At 35.9% G+C, this 19989-nt stretch overlaps 1 protein-coding gene across 1 annotated transcript; it reads left to right on the top strand.

Annotated features, from left to right (window-relative positions):
• The first annotated feature begins 134 nt into the window (after positions 1–134).
• On the top strand, positions 135–19102 carry LOC121424662 (E3 ubiquitin-protein ligase KCMF1-like). Its single transcript, XM_041620398.1, has 8 exons — positions 135–348; positions 6659–6826; positions 9202–9341; positions 10022–10123; positions 10608–10773; positions 12021–12202; positions 13272–13447; positions 14077–19102. Exons 1-8 carry the CDS (start codon positions 333–335, stop codon positions 14324–14326), a joined length of 1200 nt encoding a protein of 399 aa, XP_041476332.1. The 5' UTR covers positions 135–332; the 3' UTR covers positions 14327–19102.
• Positions 19103–19989: the final 887 nt, after the last annotated feature.

The raw sequence follows: 19989 nt of genomic DNA, 5'->3' as shown, positions 1-19989 counted from the left end.
TGTTTTAGAAATACTGTCTGATATAAAAATATGAAAAATATTCAAATACCTTTTTAATTTTCCTATTATGCAGAAATTTATTAAAATTGTATTTGATTAGAAGATTTATATTTCTATTTAGAAAACATATATTTGAGGTTGTGACATCACTGCTCATGGGGTTGAGCACTTTTGATCTTGACCATTATGGGTGCATAATTGGACATAAAAACATCGTTTATATTTCATGTGGAACCTGTATGTAACATTTTTATGAAATTTTCATATCACAAGGCTCTTCTCAAGCTGTGAATGGATTTTGAGTCTACATTGGGGCCGAGTTTTTGCCTAGGATGTCCCGACATGAAGGTAAGCAGATTGCAGAAACCGGAACATGTCAGCATTATCCCATAGGCTTATGTGTGAAAAGGACCCACAGAATCCCCGACCCAGGCACAGTAACAACACGACACAGTGCAGTGCAGTGCCAGTGACAGTGGCAGAGCACTTACTTGCAGGCCCAGGCTCTGATAATATTAAAAATAGCTTTAAAAAAGATTAAGCTTGATCAGATTCATTTACGTCAGGGTCTATAAGGCATCTGGTGTAAGCCATCCATTCAGTCTGCCGTTCATTTCGTCAGCGGCGCGCGGTGACAGTCCCATTTTTTTTTTACTTTACACAATGAGCACACACACACGAGAAAAGAGGTGACTTATTTCAGGATAAGGCCAAGTCTATTCTACTACAATGACAATTAAGATTTAGACAGCTGGCACCCGTCTGTTTCAAGGAGTTTTTAAAAAATTAATTTCTCCTCGTACACAGATGTAGCCGGGCGCGCGGCTTCTTATCTAGAGAGTAAAAATCATATACTAACGTAAGGTTACTCTCATACGAAGCCAGGGATCCTATCTCATAGACCCACACAAAGGAAGCCAAAACTTGAAACTTTCACCCCCGAGATTTCTACTTCTAAAAGATCTAGACCTAAAATAATCATGTACATGGGATAAAACTTCATTTCCGACATTTCTACGCTCTCGTTATTTTTGAAAAAGAATTCATCAAAAAAATGAGACAAATATGAATAGACGGAAGAGACTTGCCCGATGTTTACGCCGCCATCTTGTTTTCTATTGTTCTTCGCCAACGTTACCCGACGCACGCGTCTGTGCAGCCACAATTAGGGGACTTACAATGCAAAATCCCCCCGTTGGGGCTTTAATTTTTGTCATTAATGAATCAAACTTTTGAAAATTAATGCAACCGGAATGCAAATTAATATCCCCTCTTGGCATTAATTGCCATAAAACGGGGAAAAATCAAGTTAAAAGGAACAAAAACAGTGACTTACCTCGGCTGTCACGCAACTTCACTTCTCTGTTTTATCCGAACTTAGTACATAAACATATGGCCATTGAGTCCCCTGTACAGATTGCACTAGAACTTCGGTAGACCTCTTGTATTTGGTGAGTGAAGCCAACGGAGTTCAGCTGAACACCAACATAACAGATACCGAAGCTTTTGGTCTACATGTAGATCTAGACCCACTGTAAAAGTGGACATTTTCGTGGTGTGGTCTTTTCACGGCAAGATTGATTGGAGAGCGCGGATTAAAGAACATGCAAATTTATGTCTCTGAGCAACTATTGAGTATTATAAATACAAGTTTGGAACCCCGGTTCGATTGCATGTATCATTTTGGCTGCATTATCTAAACTAAAGAGGGCGACATTTAAGCAAGCAAGCTTGGGCTTGAGCTCCAAAATGTTAGACCAAGAGCTTCTTCGTTAATCTGCCTCCTTCAAAATTGAAGATTCTTGCTGATGTGTTTGACTCAGTGTGTGTGAGTAGCTGGGTTCAGGTGCAGTGTGTGTATTTGCAGTGTGCACCTAATGCATATAGAGGGATAAAAATTATTTCACTATGGGGTTAAGAGCATGATTTAAATCACCAAAATTTATCGTGGCGCACAACTTTACAATTTGTACGTGCCCGATACATGTATTTGGAAACTTGACTTTGCTTTGTTGACAAACGGATCGGGCACGTAAAGTTGTGCGCAGCGATCAATTTTGGTGATTTAAATCATGCTCTAAACCCAAAAATACATGTAATTGTTTGAATGTTGTGAAAATTACTGAAATCAGCTGCACAAATGCCAATTTTAATTATTAATATCAATAATATTCATATAGAAATCGGTAAATAATGATTATTTACTTACCAATCAGGCTTTTTTCGGCTCTCAATGTCGGACGTCTTCTCTCAGCTGCGTGCGACTTCGTTCTGAAAATGAGCGTGCGCATGTCAACAGCATGCATTTCCAATTCAATTGGCAGATTCTGTATGTCTGATGTTTGGGAGAGTGCCATATTTGAAAGGTTGAATTTCCCGCTGTGGGGGTTCCCCATGGTGGCCATTGCAGATTTTCTTGTGATAGAACGAATATGTGCGATCTCGGCTGCTATAGTTCTGGTGGAATTCACTTCCCCCTTACAAGATTTTTTTGGGTTATCGTTCTTTTGGATTCCATAATTAGCGAGGGTTATAAGAATCTTTGGAAGTCAAAATCATTGATTTTACCTGGGCTGGATTTAACCCCTTGAATATTTTTTTTGAGCAGCAACCTGGATGTACTGAGTGTGCAGTTCAATGTATGTTCATGTATCTCTTGCATGCATGTCCCCTGCCAGTGCGGGTCCCTGTGCAAGAGGGAGTTGAAGTCATTTTTGTCCGATATACATGTATGGAACTGTCCGTTTGGGGGTTTTAGTTACTTTAATGTCTTTTCACAAAATTAAATTTGCATCAATTGTTTGTTGAATATGTGTCTAACATTAAACCCTATTTTTCTATTTTTAATTTCAATATGTTTATTTTCACCTTTTTCTTAATATTTCAGAAAGTCTTGAAATGTATTGCCATGTTTTGCGGCTGCAATTCGGCAGCCCCTGCCCTTCAGTCGATAGCACAAAAGTCAATGTGTGCAAGCACCGCATGCAATTGCGATATGCAACCCGGAAGTTGCAGCCATCATTCACTTTAGCATCATGCTGGGACCCCATGTATTGTGGTGATTGACTATGCTGGCTTTTGAAATTTTTTTGCCATGTTGAATTTCGGGCGCGTTAGATCTACTTCACTCAAGGGTTCATTATATGCAGCCGCACACAGAAAAGTCAAGCCATAGAAGTCGTGTGTTGTCGCAGCACGCAAGACCCACTCGTTAGAAATCCATTGTCAATCACGGTTCTTTGTGCGTGGTTAGTATACTAATACTAACCTCGCACTAGTGTGAATGGATCTACATTGTACTCTACAGTCAGTAAATTGTTGGGGGGAAATCTGACTGCTAACATTTTTTAGGCCTAGATCTAAATAAAATGGCAAGGGCCAATGGCTACATGTACATGTATTTGCAAACTTGTTCAAGACAGTTTTCAATACCGGTACCGGTAATGTCTACTTCAATACTTTTTGTTAATAAATTAGAAACTTACATGTAAATACATGTAGATCTAAAAGAAAATCTCCATCTTGAATATCGCCAATCTTTTTAAATAAATTTTCCAACTTCTTATCCACCAATCTAATGCCTCAAAATTATGCCTGTAATGTCAGTCATGCTTGTAATTCAACATTCTCAGCCTTATGAGACAGTATGAGACAATTTCCAATGCACATGTTTTGATGATTGCAATGACCAAAACAGGGGCGTCGATCCATTTTTCAGATTGGGGGGGGCAAAATCCTGAATCAACTTTCCAAAGGCAAAACAAACAAACTCACACACATATATATGCATATATATATATATATATATTTTTTTATATATATATATATATGTGTGTGTGTGTGTGTGACTCATGAGATAGAGACACATATCTCACCAATAAATTAATGCGAGCGCGAAGCGCGAGCTGAAATTTTTTAATATACTGACATGAAAACAGGAAAAAGGTACTTGTTTAGGACTGTTTGTAGTAACTCATGAGGAGGATAGATACATGTATATCAGTCAGTCGGCAGGTCCCAAGAAAAAGGCTTCTTTCATCCAAGTGATATTCATGACTATAGGGGTTTTGCATATTTAATGAGCTTGATGCGGACCAACACACCTCTTTTCATTTAGTCATTGCTGCTTTAATTGCGCATCAAATTTTATGATTTTGGTATCATTGTAAAGAAGAAGAATCATTCTTTCAGGTCATGTGTTTGCATTTATTCAAAGACTTTGTAATATAGGTTAAACATTTGATCTAAAACATGCTACAAAATAATTATTTTCACCTGACAAAATCTGCAATTTTTACTCTTTATTTTTGTTTGAGCCCAAATTATTTTTAGATCATGATAAAGCTGAATATGTATGCTTTAAAATGGTATAGGTTTCAAAATAACAATTGGTTTAATCGGGTCAAGATCACACTTTTCATTGGCCAAGTACAAAAAGCAGCTTGAAAACAAGAATACTGCACTCTGATTGGTCAAAGAGACCACACACTGGCAAATTCCAACGGTTCCAGTGCATGGATTCATGAGAAGGTCACACTCCCCATGTGGTACTCTCCTCAAATTACCCGCGCCTGTTGTTGTGCAAACCTTATCCAGCCAATCAGAACTCTGGCTTTCATGCAACTACAAATTTCATAAATCTCGTCTTGTACCTTGGTGGGAAAAGTGTGATCTTGACCCGATTAAAAGGCGCCGCATATCAAGAGTGGCATAGTGAGAAAGTAGAGAAGTTCAGCTTTACGGTGATATATATATCATTGAGGCTCAAAATAAAAAGTTTTGCACAATTTGCAAAAGAAAACAGAGGAAGAAAATTCAGTTTTGAGGCACGTTTTCAGGGCAGGAATTCACTTATTTATCAAAATATTGTATGCAAAGTAAATGACCAACATGAAAGAGTAACATTTACTCTATCTGATGGTGTAATGATATTTCATTTTACTTGAGGTTAAATCAGGTAAATTCTAAGAGAAAGAAAATCTCACGAATCACGAGATTTTGCAAGGAGGAGGATTCTGCCACGAGATGATTTGGATGAATCTGGCCTTTTTGCTCATTAGCACAGGGACCTGCGGTCTGACTGATATCTCACGTCACAGATAATGCGAGTACCGAGAGCAAGCCCTGAAAGCTTGATATTCGAAGCATTTTTGGTACCAATGATTAAGACGAGTATCTAAAAGAACAATAGATGCGAGCGTTAAGCGCGAGCTGAAAATTTTGATATTTCGATCTGAAAAAAAGACAGTTTGATGGACGTTTTTGATAAAGAACAAGATATATATCCAACAAAAAATTATTGCAAATCGAAGCGGGAGTTCTGTTGAGGTTAGAACTGAAAACGGGACATTTTATTCACCTATTTAATCATGGAAAGTATGGGTTTTTGCTACATAAATGATGCGAGCGCGAAGCGCGAGCTGAAAATTTTGATATTCCAATCTAAAAAGCGGACATTTTGAGCACAATTTTAAATAAAGAACGAGTTGGTATCTCAATCTCGCTCGCTGATTTCTGTGTAACATTACAATCTTATTCTATTTTTACACATCAGTGGAATTATTGGGGGGGCAAAACGACATGTTTGCCCCCCCAATATTTTCATTGGTGGGGCGATCGCCCCCCCTGCCCCCCCAGGATCGACGCCTCTGGACCAAAATGTGTGCAATTCTATATGAATTTGTCTTACATGGGGGTGGGGTATTACAAATTGAAGATTCTAATATGCCTGTAACGCAATGTAAGATGTAGTACAGTGTACATGTAATTGAGGGAACTTTTATCCACAAAGCCTTAAAGGCCTTTCTTTAAGTTGTCTTATTTCATTTCATATTTTCATGTATTTGTATATTGGCATATTATGTGATATCGTGTATGTTATACTTGTAAATGTCTTTTTATCGAAATGAAATAAATGGATTCAATCAAATATAATTTCCTCATTTACATAACACTCTTGATCCTGACTTCGCTTCCTGGTTTTCTCCCTCTGTTGTTTTTGGAGATCAACCTGATGGAGGGCTGATCTGCCTGATCACCCATTGTAGGAAAGTACAAAACTCCGAAAAGATATTGTTTTAAATGAGAATATATTGAAATGAAGAACTACATGTACAAGGGGTGTTGAATCGATCATAACAATGATCAAAAGTGCATTGTTTATGCAAGATAATCTTGAGAAGGTAGTTATTACTGTACTAGAATTCCAACCTGTTTTTAACAAGAATTGTATGTATTGACGTTTTAACTTTGGCTTTTCAAAATCACCTACAGGTGAACTTCTTTAATCTTAAATTTACATTCCTCTTTTCATGCTGTTGTAATCCCTGTTTTTCATATTCTTTTCAACATCACAAACATTCCCGTTGCCATTCCAACTGTACAATACATGTTTTAATTTATATGTTTTTCTTATTTTGAAGATCTACCATACATTGTGCTTCGAAAATTCATCTTCACTCGTATCATCTGACATGCATGTACATGTACTATGTATGTATTTCATCCTCATTGGTTCACCGTTCACACTTGGTTCTTCTACTTTCAAGGAATTTCTGCTTCTATGGTGGTTATTTTGTTAATCTTAAATAATAGTAACAGATAATTACTAGGAAATTATATCTAATGTCAGTCAAATAACCCTCTTTCTTTTGATTAGGTGTAAGCTGTGACTGCTGTCTGAAAAGTAATTTCCGAGGCAGAAGGTACAAGTGTCTGATTTGTTACGACTATGACCTTTGTTCGACCTGCTATGAAAACGGAGCAACAACTACAAGGCATACAGCAGAGCATCCAATGCAGTGTATACTTACTAGATCAGATTTTGGTAAGCTAAGAACATTCTCCCTTTTTCACACAGTAAGGATTGGATTTTAAGTAAACCTAAAATACATGAGTAGTTAGTAGAAGCAGCTCCGCAAGGTAGTAGTTGAAATATGTTGTATCTATTTTCCTCTTAAGTCTAAATACTGTATCTGTATGTGTCCTTGACGTACAATAACCTGCATCAGGTTGTTGCGTATGTTTGGGTTTAATGGGTCAAGCTCTAAACATGGCTAATGAATGTGCTTTTGGGACAAGGGTGTACTGTTGATATCCAGACTTTTTAGTTTTAATCTGAATACCGGTAGTCCTATGTCTTTGGAGATTCTAACATTCTCACTGAGAAGGTTCCATTCTGGGATGGTCTTGATATACAGGGAGTGTCGGTAGCAGCCCTTATTTGATCTAATTACATTTTATTTCAGAGTTTCCTTTTTGTTCAGTTTGATATAGAGTACAACTGGTTAGGTTTGGAGATGTACATGTAGATGGACTGATATTTTGGTGGGTACAAGTCTATGTGTCTCTTTTACAACGTTGTCAGCCTAGCCTTACTTATGATACTAGTGCTGTAACATCACTGTTGTTTTCAATTCCGTTTTACGGGGAGTCAAAACCGAAAGGTTTTCAGATAAACGATAACATCACCACTAGTAAAGACATAGCATCGGAAGTCCTGAAGTTGACTTGCTGACAGGATCTCTCTGTTTATCCAAAACCATCAAATTGAAAATGGCATGGGCAATAGTTTATCGGATGACTACAGCACTAACTTATATAGCATACTTTAAGTACATATCCCACTTTAGTTCTCGAAGCATCTTGGTGACACTAGACTCCCTGCTGTAATTCCTCAGTATGAATCTATATGCTCTATGTTTAGCCAACTTATTTCAAATGGAGATCTTCCGGGGGGGGGGGGGGGGGGGGAATGGCACTTGGGAATACTTTTAGAATTACCCTTCCTGTTTCCTTGTAGGATTAAAATTTGACATTGTTACAGTAGTTTAATTAATGTTTATTTACCTACAACTCATCAAACTTTGCCTAAATTTCCACTTTAATGATGTACATATAAAACATACATGTATGTAAATGTATACTGCTGCACATAGAAATGAACAAGGTCATGAAAACAAAAAGAAACCGTGAACATACTGGGTTAGTCACAAATGTTGGAATTAGATTTTAGTTCGAGAGTGACTACTCTGCAACAAGCATAAATGTCCATGATTTATTTTGTTACACTTTATATAATTTATTGTTGGTGTAAGATCAGCTCCTACACGTACTTAGAGATGCTTGATATTATTTTTTTTATTTTTGAAGCATTGATAGATACCTCTTGATAAAGCCTATTTCACACCAAAAAATTAATGTACATGTTACAAAAAAGAGGGCATGAATATTTGAGATGTGTATTTTTTCCCCCTAAAGTTTCCTGAAACTGGGTTCAAACGAAACACTGCAATAATCATGTTATTGCTGGAGTGGATATTTGATTTAAGTCATGTAACGTGTAACAATAACAATTTATAAACTACCTTTGGACTAAAGCAAGGAAAACATGTAGTTACATTTCACTTTGTCCAGCACTATACATTATGATTTGTCCATCTTTTTGGCAACTTTTCTTTGGAATAATTTTCTCCTATTATTAGTTGTTACATGTAACTCTACACAACGACCTCCAGATTATCAAAGTACATAGCCAGTGGACAATACTGTGTGGAGTCCCATAGCAATGTATAGAATAATTTATATGGTTCAGGGTTTCCCCATATGTAAGAAGACATCAGGGGTCAAATATTTTTCTGGTGTGTTGGAAACCCCTTTGCATACGAATAGCCTTGATTTTGAGAATACCGGTAAGCAAAAATAAAGGTCCTGCAATTCATGGGATTGCCCATTTACAGTGATTCACCAGCAAGCAGTAATAATCATTAGCCAAAGTTTTTGTTCAATCATAAATTTCCTTCAATTGCCATATTACGGCAGGCAGTGATGAAAGCCTGCAATTTGTACTTGAAGCTAATGAAAACATTGACTCATACAATTTTAAAGTACACTGTACGTGCACAAATCGATCTGTTTTTACATGTACATTTGTATGTGATGAATTATTCAAACCAAGTCTTTTCTTGAAACATGCACTTAGAAACTAAATGATGTGTGTATTCTTTATGTTTATATTGATAAGTCAAATCTTCCATGCACATGTATTAAATGTTTTTATTAAAATCTCCTTCCTGCAAGTTTATATTTGTGTCTATGTTTTTACACACTTGATTTACATGTACCTATGACCTCTGTGATTTTATTCAGCATGATAACCCTCCTCTTTCACGAGTTTTGTTTTTATTTTCCATCATTTATTAGATTTGTATTATGGTGGTGAAGCGGTGAGTTTAGACCAAGCCCAGTCCTTCTCCTGTCCATATTGTGGGAAGATGGGGTTTACAGAAACAACCTTACAAGAGCATGTCACTTCTGAACATTCTGACTCAAATGCAGAAGTGGTGAGTATACTAACCTCCTTCTAACTACTGCTCGTGTCATTGAATCAAAGGCCTGCATTCTCAAAAGAAATCAACTGTAGAACAAGCATTTCGAGGTGACTGCCAATTCAAAGACACTTGGGAGAGCACCCTTCAATTAAATTTTAAGTTCAAAATCATTAATAGGTTTTAAAAGTATTTATTAAAAACGTGTACCGGTACATATTTTCTGGGGCACATTTCATAAAGAATTACAATGGAAATCTTGATTGTGATTGGCTGCTGAGCCCTGTTACCACTGTACAATGTTTGACATATTCATAAAGTTACAATGGTTGTAACTCTTTGTGGAACAGGCCCCTGGTCTCAGAATAAAATAAGTATGATTGCTATAGTGAAAGATATCTATCAGTCACAACTTGCAATTGACAATTGATTGGAATTAAGTTTTTTGTGACCACCTTGGAAAATAGAACTGGCTTATTGATTAGTGGCATCTTTCGATGAGATTGAAAAGAGCGAGAGTGCAAGGATGTGAGTCCACATATACCCAATTTTCCAACATAAAACATGTCTCTTGACCTACATGTCCAGCATGTAACTATTCATTTCAAATTTTCTGTTTTCTTCTGTTGTATGAACATTTTTCCCCCTGTATTTCTCCATGTATTTGTATGTTTTTGTTCATTAATAATTTGTAGGTGTGTCCAGTGTGTGCAGCATCGCCAGGAGGTGACCCTAATCACGTGACTGATGATTTTGCAGCTCATCTGACGTTAGAACACAGATCATCACGAGAAATTATATCCTTTGTTTGATAATGAATGTAGCAATCATGTGAAATGAAACAAGGATGACCTTTTACATTTATTTTTATCAAAACATGCCTGCTTGAGAATATGTGAATTTGTTTTATTACATGTATAACCCGCCAAATGAAGTTAGAAGGGGTATATAGGAATCAGTTGGTTGCAAATCTTGTGCATTGAACTACATTGTACAACCTCAGTTAAGCAATACTCATGAAAATTGGAATACATATTGGTGTTAAGGTAAAGATGTGCAAAACGCATATTCTGTGTGTGTCGGAACTTGTGTTGCCATGGCAACAACATAGTATATGCCGTATATTAGGTAAAAAATTTTGTGGTTCGTACATCTTCATCAGTTTTCATCAAATTCTCATGAAATTTGGCTATTACATTGGTTATGTGTGGAAGATATGCAGGAGATATTTATTCTGAATCTATGAAGTTGAAATCTATTCCTTGACCTGAAGTATCTTACGATGAAGCAGGCAATGTGAGGCATCTAAGAAGAATGTTTCATCCAGGCAGAGGTATAGGACCCAGACCAAGGCGGACAAACATGCATTTTGGTGGTGGCAGTGCACTCTCGGCAGGTCAAAGTTCAGGTTCTCCTGGCAACAGAGAAGCCATGGATCCTATAGCAGGTGAGTGACGGGTGTTTTTTTTCAAATGATTTATAGCAATTGATATATTTATGTTAATTCTGACCTGTCATATCCGACCTCCGTTTACCCGGATCTCTCAATTATCAGGACGTACACTTGCAAAGATTTTTTTTTCAATCTAATGATTACATGGGGAAATTAGATTTCAATCTAAAATCAACACATCCTCACAAACTCATATCAATTACATATATTATCCAATGTAATTAACATACAACCACCTGAAATTTTTATAGAAATATCCTACCCCAAAAACCAAAAGAACATAGACTGAACAAGTTTTCATTAAGTCAGGGTATGGTGAGACCTTCTTACAATCATTCATTGTGCATACGTGTGCAAGAGAACGGCCGGATCAGCTGTTCACACAAAATTGTATTAGCTCCTCTCAAATGTATCGGTCATCAAAGAGCGGATGTTTTGCAATCAAACTCGGCCCTTAAACTAAATAAAAACACTGAGTTATATTTTGAAGTCAGAAAAGACAAAACTGAAAAAAAAATTTCCTCTGTATGTTTTTTATTTTTATTTCAGGGGAAATAAACAACACTTGTCTTGATTCTAGTCTTGCACATTATGGACAGCACCATTTATCATGTTTGAGCGTACAGTCAGTTTAACAATGGGTGCCTATTAAAGCGAAACCGTGATTACCAAATTTTGAAACTTAGCTCCATTGACTTGCCCACTTTCTTTCCAAGACCTGCTTGATACATTCCTCAATATTTTAAGCAGGCAAAGTATTCCAAGAGTTTGGCAGTATGATTTCATAACCATAAAAAAACGGCCAATAATTTTTGCACTGAGAGCATAGTGTTAAGCTGCAGTTACATTTCCCCTACAGCAGCTGTACAGTGAGTCGAACACAGCCGTTTGATTCATTTTCATTCAAACCACCTATATAGCTGGCCAAATCCTTTATTCGGTTTAGTGCTGGTCCCAACATGTCCGGAAAAGTTAGGTTGGACTGTATAATCTCTCTCTCTCTCTGTACATTATCTATCGTCCGTCCGTCCGTCCATCCATCCATCCATCAAGCTTAAACCAAGTTAATTTCTGATTATATTTGTGATCGTATGCCTTTTCTGAATTATATGAATCATATCTGTATGGCTTTGGGACAGTTTTGCCAATAATTCAATCTTGTGATGAAAATTTACCTGTATATTGTATGTATGACCAATGTGATTGACTTTCTTTTTCTTTGGGTTCTTTTATTGGAACAGAACTCTTATCACAATTATCTGGGGCTAGGCGGTCAGCGGGTGGTCTTGCCAGCCATTCTTCGACAGCCTCACAGTTGCATCAACTACAGATGATGCAGCTGCAACTAGAAAGGCAGCAACAGCAACAACAGCAGCAGCAACAACAGCAGCAACAATCTCAGAATGCCCAAGTTAGGAGTATGGTACGTAGTTTTTTTTTTTCCTCCAGCTCATTTTAATTTTAAATGTGCTGTGATTAGAATTCAAGATTTTTGTCTCACCTGCGAAGCAAAGTGAGACTATAGGCGCCGCTTTTCCGACGGCGACGGCAAGGCGGCGGCGGCGTCAACATCAAATCTTAACCTGAGGTTAAGTTTTTGAAATGACGTCATAACTTAGAAAGTATATGGACCTAGTTAATAAAACTTGGCCATAAGGTTAATCAAGTATTACTGAACATCCTGCATGAGTTTCATGTCACATGACCAAGGTCAAAGGTCATTTAGGGTCAATGAACTTTGGCCGAATTGGGAATATCTGTTGAATTCCCATCATAACTTTGAAAGTTTATGGATCTGATTCATGAAACTTGGACATAATAGTAATCATGCATCACTGAAAATTTTGTGCAAGTTTCAGGTCTCATGATTAAGGTCAAAGGTCATTTAGGGTCAATGAACTTTGGCCGAATCGGGGTATCTGTTGAATTACCATCATAACTTTGAAAGTTTATTGGTCTAGTTCATTAAACTTGTACATAAGAGTAATCAAGTATCACTGAACATCCTGTTCGAGTTTCAGGTCACATGATCAAGGTCAAAGGTCATGTAAGGTCAATGAACATTGGCCATGTTGGGTTTTTTTGTTGAATAACCATCATATCTCTGTAAGTTTATTGGTCTAGTTCATAAAAAGTGGACATAAGAGTAACCATGTATCACTGAACATCTTGTGCGAGTTAGAGTAGTATTCAAAGTCAGCGCTGCTGCTATATTGAACCGCGTGATGCAGGTGAGACGGCCAGAGGCATTCCACTTGTTTTGTATTGAAGATATAGAATATATGTATATACAGTAAAGATAATGTTAATGATAATACTGGTAATAGTAATGATAATAATAGTAACATCAACAACAATAATAGGCACAGCATTAATTACACAATTGATCTAGTAAACTATTCGGAGGTGCAGTAACATTGACCATACCATTTTTCATGTTATGACATTGTTACCATTTAGATTGAAAACTGGCTTGATCTTTTTGCTCACAGGGGAGACGGCAAGTAGAAAGTTTGACAGTACCTCCTCCACGGAGACCTACCGGGGCAGCTGCATCGGCCAACAGCAACCCTAGCCACGGTGCCCCTTCTTACAGTGCGGTAGTGGAGACTGGTTTATTAACAGCCAGCACATCACAGCAACCAGAGTCCCAGTATCTATTGTCAAGGTATTTGTCAGTCAGTCGTTCATTCATCATTTGGTCCTTTGATCAATCATTCATTATTTGACCGTCTTACCTTCGTTCTTCCTTTCCTCTTTTCTTCCCTTTTCACTGTAACCTTTGACATTACAAGATACTTAGGAGTTAGGAAGGTTTATATATTCATTTGTTTGATTCTTAATTTCTTGGTACTTGCCTACAGGTCTCAATCTCAATGTGGCTTGATAACTGTACTGTGGCTCTGTCTATTTATGCTACAATAAATGAATTTAAACTCTCTATTTGAAAATTGACCTTAATTAATGCTTGCTTTGATACTTGTATGTCAATTTTTTACAGACCTACATTTCTTTTTTAATTTAATGGTAGGTTTAATTTTCAATATCAAATAGGAATCAATAATGGTTTAAAATCAGATCTGAATTATTAAGATCTTCAAAATGTTACAGACTCTTGAATGTTGAATAGTTAGATCTCATCAATATCTCCAGTGGAGTTTTAGGTGGAAATTAGGGTGAACTTACAACAGCAAGTATCAGCAAACAAGATTGATTGAACCTAAAGGGGTTTGTTAAAAATGTGATGCACAATGAATATAGTTGTCATCTTTACTCTCTTTTTCTCTACTATTTCAGGATAAACGAGCCTTCCCTATCAGAAACGGACCTCCAGGTTTCAGAGATAGAGAATGCTGACCGCAGTTTCTTTCTCCAAGATCTGATCCTCTCCACGCTAAACGACTCCGACAAGGAGTCGGACTCTTCACTAGAAAACATAGAGGGCCTCCTTGCTTGCAGCAGTCTCACGGAGGATACGACGATAGCATCGCCAACCCTTCACAAGTTAGGATCTTTAAATTTGAAAGAAAAGGAGGGGCCGGCATAGCACATAGCCTCTCAGTGTGTTTTGTGTGTTGTTTGTGACTGATATTGTAAACGAGGCGAGTAAAAACAAGATAGAATGAAAAAAAAGAAACAAAATCAATTTACCAGTGCATTCTTGTATATTATATTAATATGAATATATATAAACTATGATATCCAATGGTAGAGAATCTGCATAGCATTATCAAGTCAGTTTAGGACTGGACTAAGCCAGGGGCCGAGAATAGTGGGCACTTATATCAGTCTTTTGCAATATTTCTTTTTATACTTTTTTTGCAGATGCAGTAGATTGTTAGCAAGAGAGAGACAGATAGGGGCCTCACTAAAGTTATATTGCTATTGGTAACCTCTGTCTGACAGGGATTTTTCCATGTTTTTTTTTGTGTGTAAGAATGTGGATCAATTATGACATTCATTATTAATGAGATCCTCTGTTTGTGATCCATCATGTTGCATTTGTTGTCTTTCTGTCACTTAACCTGCCAGATAAGCATAATTTGTTCGTCTCATTTAGAGCAATTAAAAAAATCAAGCATATGGATCCGTATTCTGATATTAAGATTAATGTAAACTATGTCTAAAGTTGTGCTTTATCTATGATAGAGGTCCAAACTGTGAGCGCATGTGACATTGTAAGGCTGATAACATTATGGGAAGACTAACATGTTTCTTTACCCTTCCTGAGAATGATAAATAGCATCTTTTTCTTCACTTATTTCGGGGATAGCACAGTTTTCTTCACCTGAAAAAGCAAGGGGAAAAGAGTCCAAGCAATATACGATGAAAACAGAGTAAATAAAGGTATATTTTCGGGTTCCTATGATTTTGGCATTGACTTAGACCATGGTTTAAACTAAACTAGACTTTAGAATATTGGCCAATTTGTTTGCCTTATGTCATATCATAATCTTTCTAATTAATGTTCTCTGACAGATTCCATTATTCTGTTGCATAGGCTTTCATATTTCTTTTATTAGATATAATAAGCTCTTTATACACACATGTAACATTTTTGGACACTCCTATTAATGCTGTAATTTGAATTTAATTTTTTTTTCTTCACTTTTTATCTGTTGGCCCATCTGCGGATTCATACAATTGCTTTCTCTTAATTACTTTCAACTTAAGTGATTTGTCCTGTTACACAAAGCTCACAGATCAATTGCACAGTTGATTGATACAATTGATTGCACACAATGATCTATGGATCAATCATTAAAATCAGCCATATTATCAACTACAAAGCTCTGTGTTATCAGTGCTCTGATTGGTTCTTTCACTGACAGAGATTGGGACTGTTCACATTTAGAAAATTGCCAATGTTTGCAAATGTACTGACTTTAAAACCAGATATATTTGAACACTATTAATATTGATAAAGGTTTTTATTTACTAAGACGACAGTCATTTTTGTATAGAGACTTTCTTTATGAGAGTTTTTTAGCTTAAATGAATCACAACTATAAACAGATCATTTGTGCATCTTCCAGGATATTCTTGAGTTCTGGTATTGAATGACATTTTTTTTAAAGATGGCTGTCATATATGCTCGACACAAGCAAATAAGCTTAAATGAAAATGTCTGAATTTAACTAATAACAGAAAACCCAAACAAACTTAAAATAACGATGTCTGATTGAACGGTCTTGGGGTGAATATCATTTCCCCCATTCTGGATCTGTGTTGGTTTTTTTTAAGCACCTGGGAATTCAAAGCATTTTCATGACATGCGCACTTTGTGCATCTGAATTTTTTTCAAACAATTTAAGAACTATTTGACACTGAATTTTTTAAATTCATACACTGTCTGAACTCAAGAATACATGGGAAAAACAGGCTGTAAGCCCTTCGATAAACTGATGTAGTGTACCAGAAATTAAAACTTTTTTACCGCTGTCGTTGACTTGTGTATCTAATATCTGTATTGTTGTGTATGAAAATTATCAAAAGCAATGCCTTGAATAGAAGGGAGAATGATCAACAATGTCAATTTATTGAGATGACTAATGCTTATTAGGAGGACGGTGAAGGAAAATGTCCAGCCTTGCAGAATTACATTTCTTGAGACATTTTCTATTTTGAAGGATGTGATTATGTGAACTGATACAATCGTTGTTTTGTTTAACCACCGACGTTGAATTTTCCACCCTTTGCAGTTTATGAAATTTGAGGTGTAAATGGTTGCATTGGAGAATGGCAAGTAATGGTGAACAAAGCTATGTAATTTCAATATATTTTTCAAATCAGAATAATTTCTAGATATAAGAAAGCAATTTTTTTTCCTTCAAATTATGGGGCTCTCTGGGAATGTTATTCTGCAGAAGCTGGAAATATAGCCGATGATGTCATTGCTGATTAACTTCATTTTAAAGTACTTGTTTATAAAATGAAGAAAGAAAATTAATTTGATTATAAAGCAATGGGATAATGAAAAAAAATATGCACAGTGTTTGTATGTATTTAAATGGACGCTGTGTACTGAGACATTCTATGGCATCGACGTGCAAGGGAGGGTCGACTCCCGAATGACAATGTATGTTTGAATTGTGTATATATTCCAAGACAAATTCAAATGATGATGGCATTGTGGAAGTGGATTTCGCAGTGTGTTTTCAAATCTTGTATTTTTTTCATGTCCAAAAGGCTAGGTGGCCTATGAGGCAGCTGCTTAGTTTTCAAGCATTTTTTTTTTGTTTCCCCCTGTTTCCATCACAAATCTACTTTGTGAGAGATAATTTTGATATGGGATGAATATCTAGAAGAACTTTGCATTATGTCATCCAGAACTGTTGTGTCAAAACTTGTATTTCTTTCATTTAGGGTAATCCTTTGAAGTAATATTCCTTTTTTTTTTACAAGAAAAATTTATTTTTGGGATTCTTCTTTGATATGATTGATCTGGGAGTAATGTAATACTTGCAACAATATGACTTAAAACAGTATTCCAAAGCAGGGCATTCTCTTTTATACCAAGTAAACTATCGACACACACACACATATACCCCCAAACACAGACATGCTAGCACCCTAATACAGACTCACACACAAGAAGAAAATTATTTTCAAGACTACTGCATCATTCCCCAATTTCCCCTTAATACATGCACGAGCAAAATTAGATTTTGTATGGTATAGCCATTTATAAATATTCATTATACATCCATCCTGTGGAAATATTTTCATTTACAGAGGTCATTCAAATTCTTTAGAAATCTTGAAGAATGAAACAACCATTAACAGGGATTTCTTCATAACCCTGTTCTTAAAATTACACATTGACTGGAAAATGTTCTTGTGCTTAATCATTTATTCAGCCAGAGTGTCTTTTGAGATTGAGGTTCTTGTTATTAACATAAGTAACATAATTTATAATTTGTCAACATTTCAATGGATTTATACAATGTATGCCATTGTATCTGTAAACACATGATCTAATTGGTGGCTCAGTAGTGTTCGTCCACTGTATTTGAGATTGATTTTAAGTCATATTTGACCTTATGTGCAACTCCCATGGTATTAAGGCAATTGTCCTCTCAAAGCATATGCTCGAGGAGGTTCATGATATTCATGAGGAATGGAACTTTTAAAAATCCAAACAGGGTTCCTTAACACAAAGGCTAGTGAACAATTGTACGCTCGATTGTATATTGTAGTCAATGCAACAATCGTAGAAAAATGTTCTACCATCATTGCTAAGCTCTTTGTTACGGGCCCCAGATACGTGTAGGCTTCATATGTTATAAACTCATAACATGTCTTATTTTGTTGGTTATTATTCCTCTGTCATTACTTTTGTAACAAGTTTGTCCTCTTATAGTACAATCCCCATTGTAGCCAACGATACTGCAGAGTTCACAATAATCTCTGTGACAGGCTTTGTAGTAATATTAGATAACTAATTTCATCAGTTTTCTACGACAAAATAAGTTCATTATTTTTCAGGCATTGCTGGTTTGGTTTCATTTTCCTGTTAGATTACTAAAGCAAATAAAAAAAATGTAATGGTTTTTGTGAGTTATGGGATGAATAGTGAATTCTAAAAAGGTCCCTGACTTCAAGGTTGAGACTCGAGTACAAAGAGAAAGACTGAATTGGTATTCTGCTTTTGGCTATGTTTATCATACATGTACTCACTCCTCTGTCTCTAAATCAGTTACAGGACTCTTGAAACATACTAGATTATGATATTCACACTTTCTAGAATTATTTTAATTGTAAAGAATTTTCAAATGTCAGTTACCATGAATTTTTTTGGGTCACTGAATTATGATTTTGCTGTGAGTTTGAAGCTGGCCGTCGTCTCTGTTTTACCTTGATCGATAAGATGGCTCACCGACCTCTGAATATTTTCTTTTCTCCAGTAACATTAAAGAAAATATTCTGAAAATGCTGCTGAGAGCTCTTCGTCCTCTGAATTTTCCCAAGCCCTTCCACAAAATTACAAACGTACCATGATCATGTAGCATCTTTGAATTTAAAAAAAAAATGCCTTACCATATTTGATATTTGCAGAATTTCTACTTTGTTTTACTTGTTGCCTCTCTTTTTTTTTATTGAACTTATTTAAAATGCTTGTTTGACAGGATCTCTGTATCATGACATTTTCTTTTGTAAGGTAGGACGATTAATATTATATCTAATCCAAGTTAATTGCTTCTGCATATGACACACTGTTATATCCTTCCGATGTCAGCTGTACTGTGTACATGAAGTTCAGTATCCCAGTGTTCACTGCATAAATAGATATGTTATAAAAGATATGAAATTAAAAAAAATATTACTGGTTGCAACATGTGTCTTTCTTTTTAAGGATTTATCTGTTTGTGCGATAAGATTATGATATATTGAGCATATATCTTGATGATGTTTAAAGGGATGGCTGAAAATATTTATATCTTAATAAATAGAGTAAAATTCAGAGCAAAATGCTGATAATTTGATCAAAATCGGATAACAAAGTTATTGAATTTCAAAGATTGGCATTATTCTGACGAAACGGTGCTAGGCATGTCTTCATGAATATTCATTACATTGTAGGTGTGCTGATGATGTCACATTCCCACTTTCCTTTTTCTTATGTTACTTAATGAAATCATAATTGTTTCATTTTTCATACACGTGTAAATGATGTGTCTCCAATATGCTGAAATAAGTTGCGACAATAAATAACTAATGCACTTAATCAGTTGTCAATCCAGTTGTTTTAGTTCTTGGTAGAAAAAAAATTGAATAAACCTAATGTCATATAATAAAATCCAAAAGAACATGTGAGGTTATGACATCAGCCCACCTAATGAATATTCATAAAGAAATGCCTAGAACTGTTTCACCCGAATAATGGAAATCTTTAAAATTCAATAACTTCATTATTTGTTATCCAATTTTGATCAAATTTTCAGCATTTTACTCTATTTATTGAGAATACTATCATACTATCAAGACTAGTACATTTAAATCAGTTTCAATTTCACGGTCACCTTTAGTTTGGAATAAATGTTATAATATGATTATGATGAATTGTATTCATTTCACAAATCCAATAGCAATTAAGATCATTCAAAACTTTGGATAAAAGTACATTCATGTTCCATTCATGTTGTTCATATTATACATCATAACTTTTTATTCAAAATTCAGGTTGCAGACCAGTCATAAGGTGCAAGT

The sequence above is a fragment of the Lytechinus variegatus genome, chromosome 12 (assembly GCF_018143015.1).
Source record: "Lytechinus variegatus isolate NC3 chromosome 12, Lvar_3.0, whole genome shotgun sequence".
Taxonomy (NCBI): Eukaryota; Metazoa; Echinodermata; class Echinoidea; order Temnopleuroida; family Toxopneustidae; genus Lytechinus; species Lytechinus variegatus.
The sequence above is the reverse complement of the archived record's forward strand: the minus strand, read 5'-3'. Positions and strand labels throughout refer to the sequence as shown.

What these genes read in the sequence shown, in the direction of transcription:
- LOC121424662 (XM_041620398.1), top strand. An exon ending in CTGACTCAAATGCAGAAGTG is followed by an intron (nt 9,342 to 10,021) that starts GTGAGTATACTA and finishes AATAATTTGTAG; the next exon opens with GTGTGTCCAGTGTGTGCAGC. An exon ending in ATGCCCAAGTTAGGAGTATG is followed by an intron (nt 12,203 to 13,271) that starts GTACGTAGTTTT and finishes TTTTGCTCACAG; the next exon opens with GGGAGACGGCAAGTAGAAAG.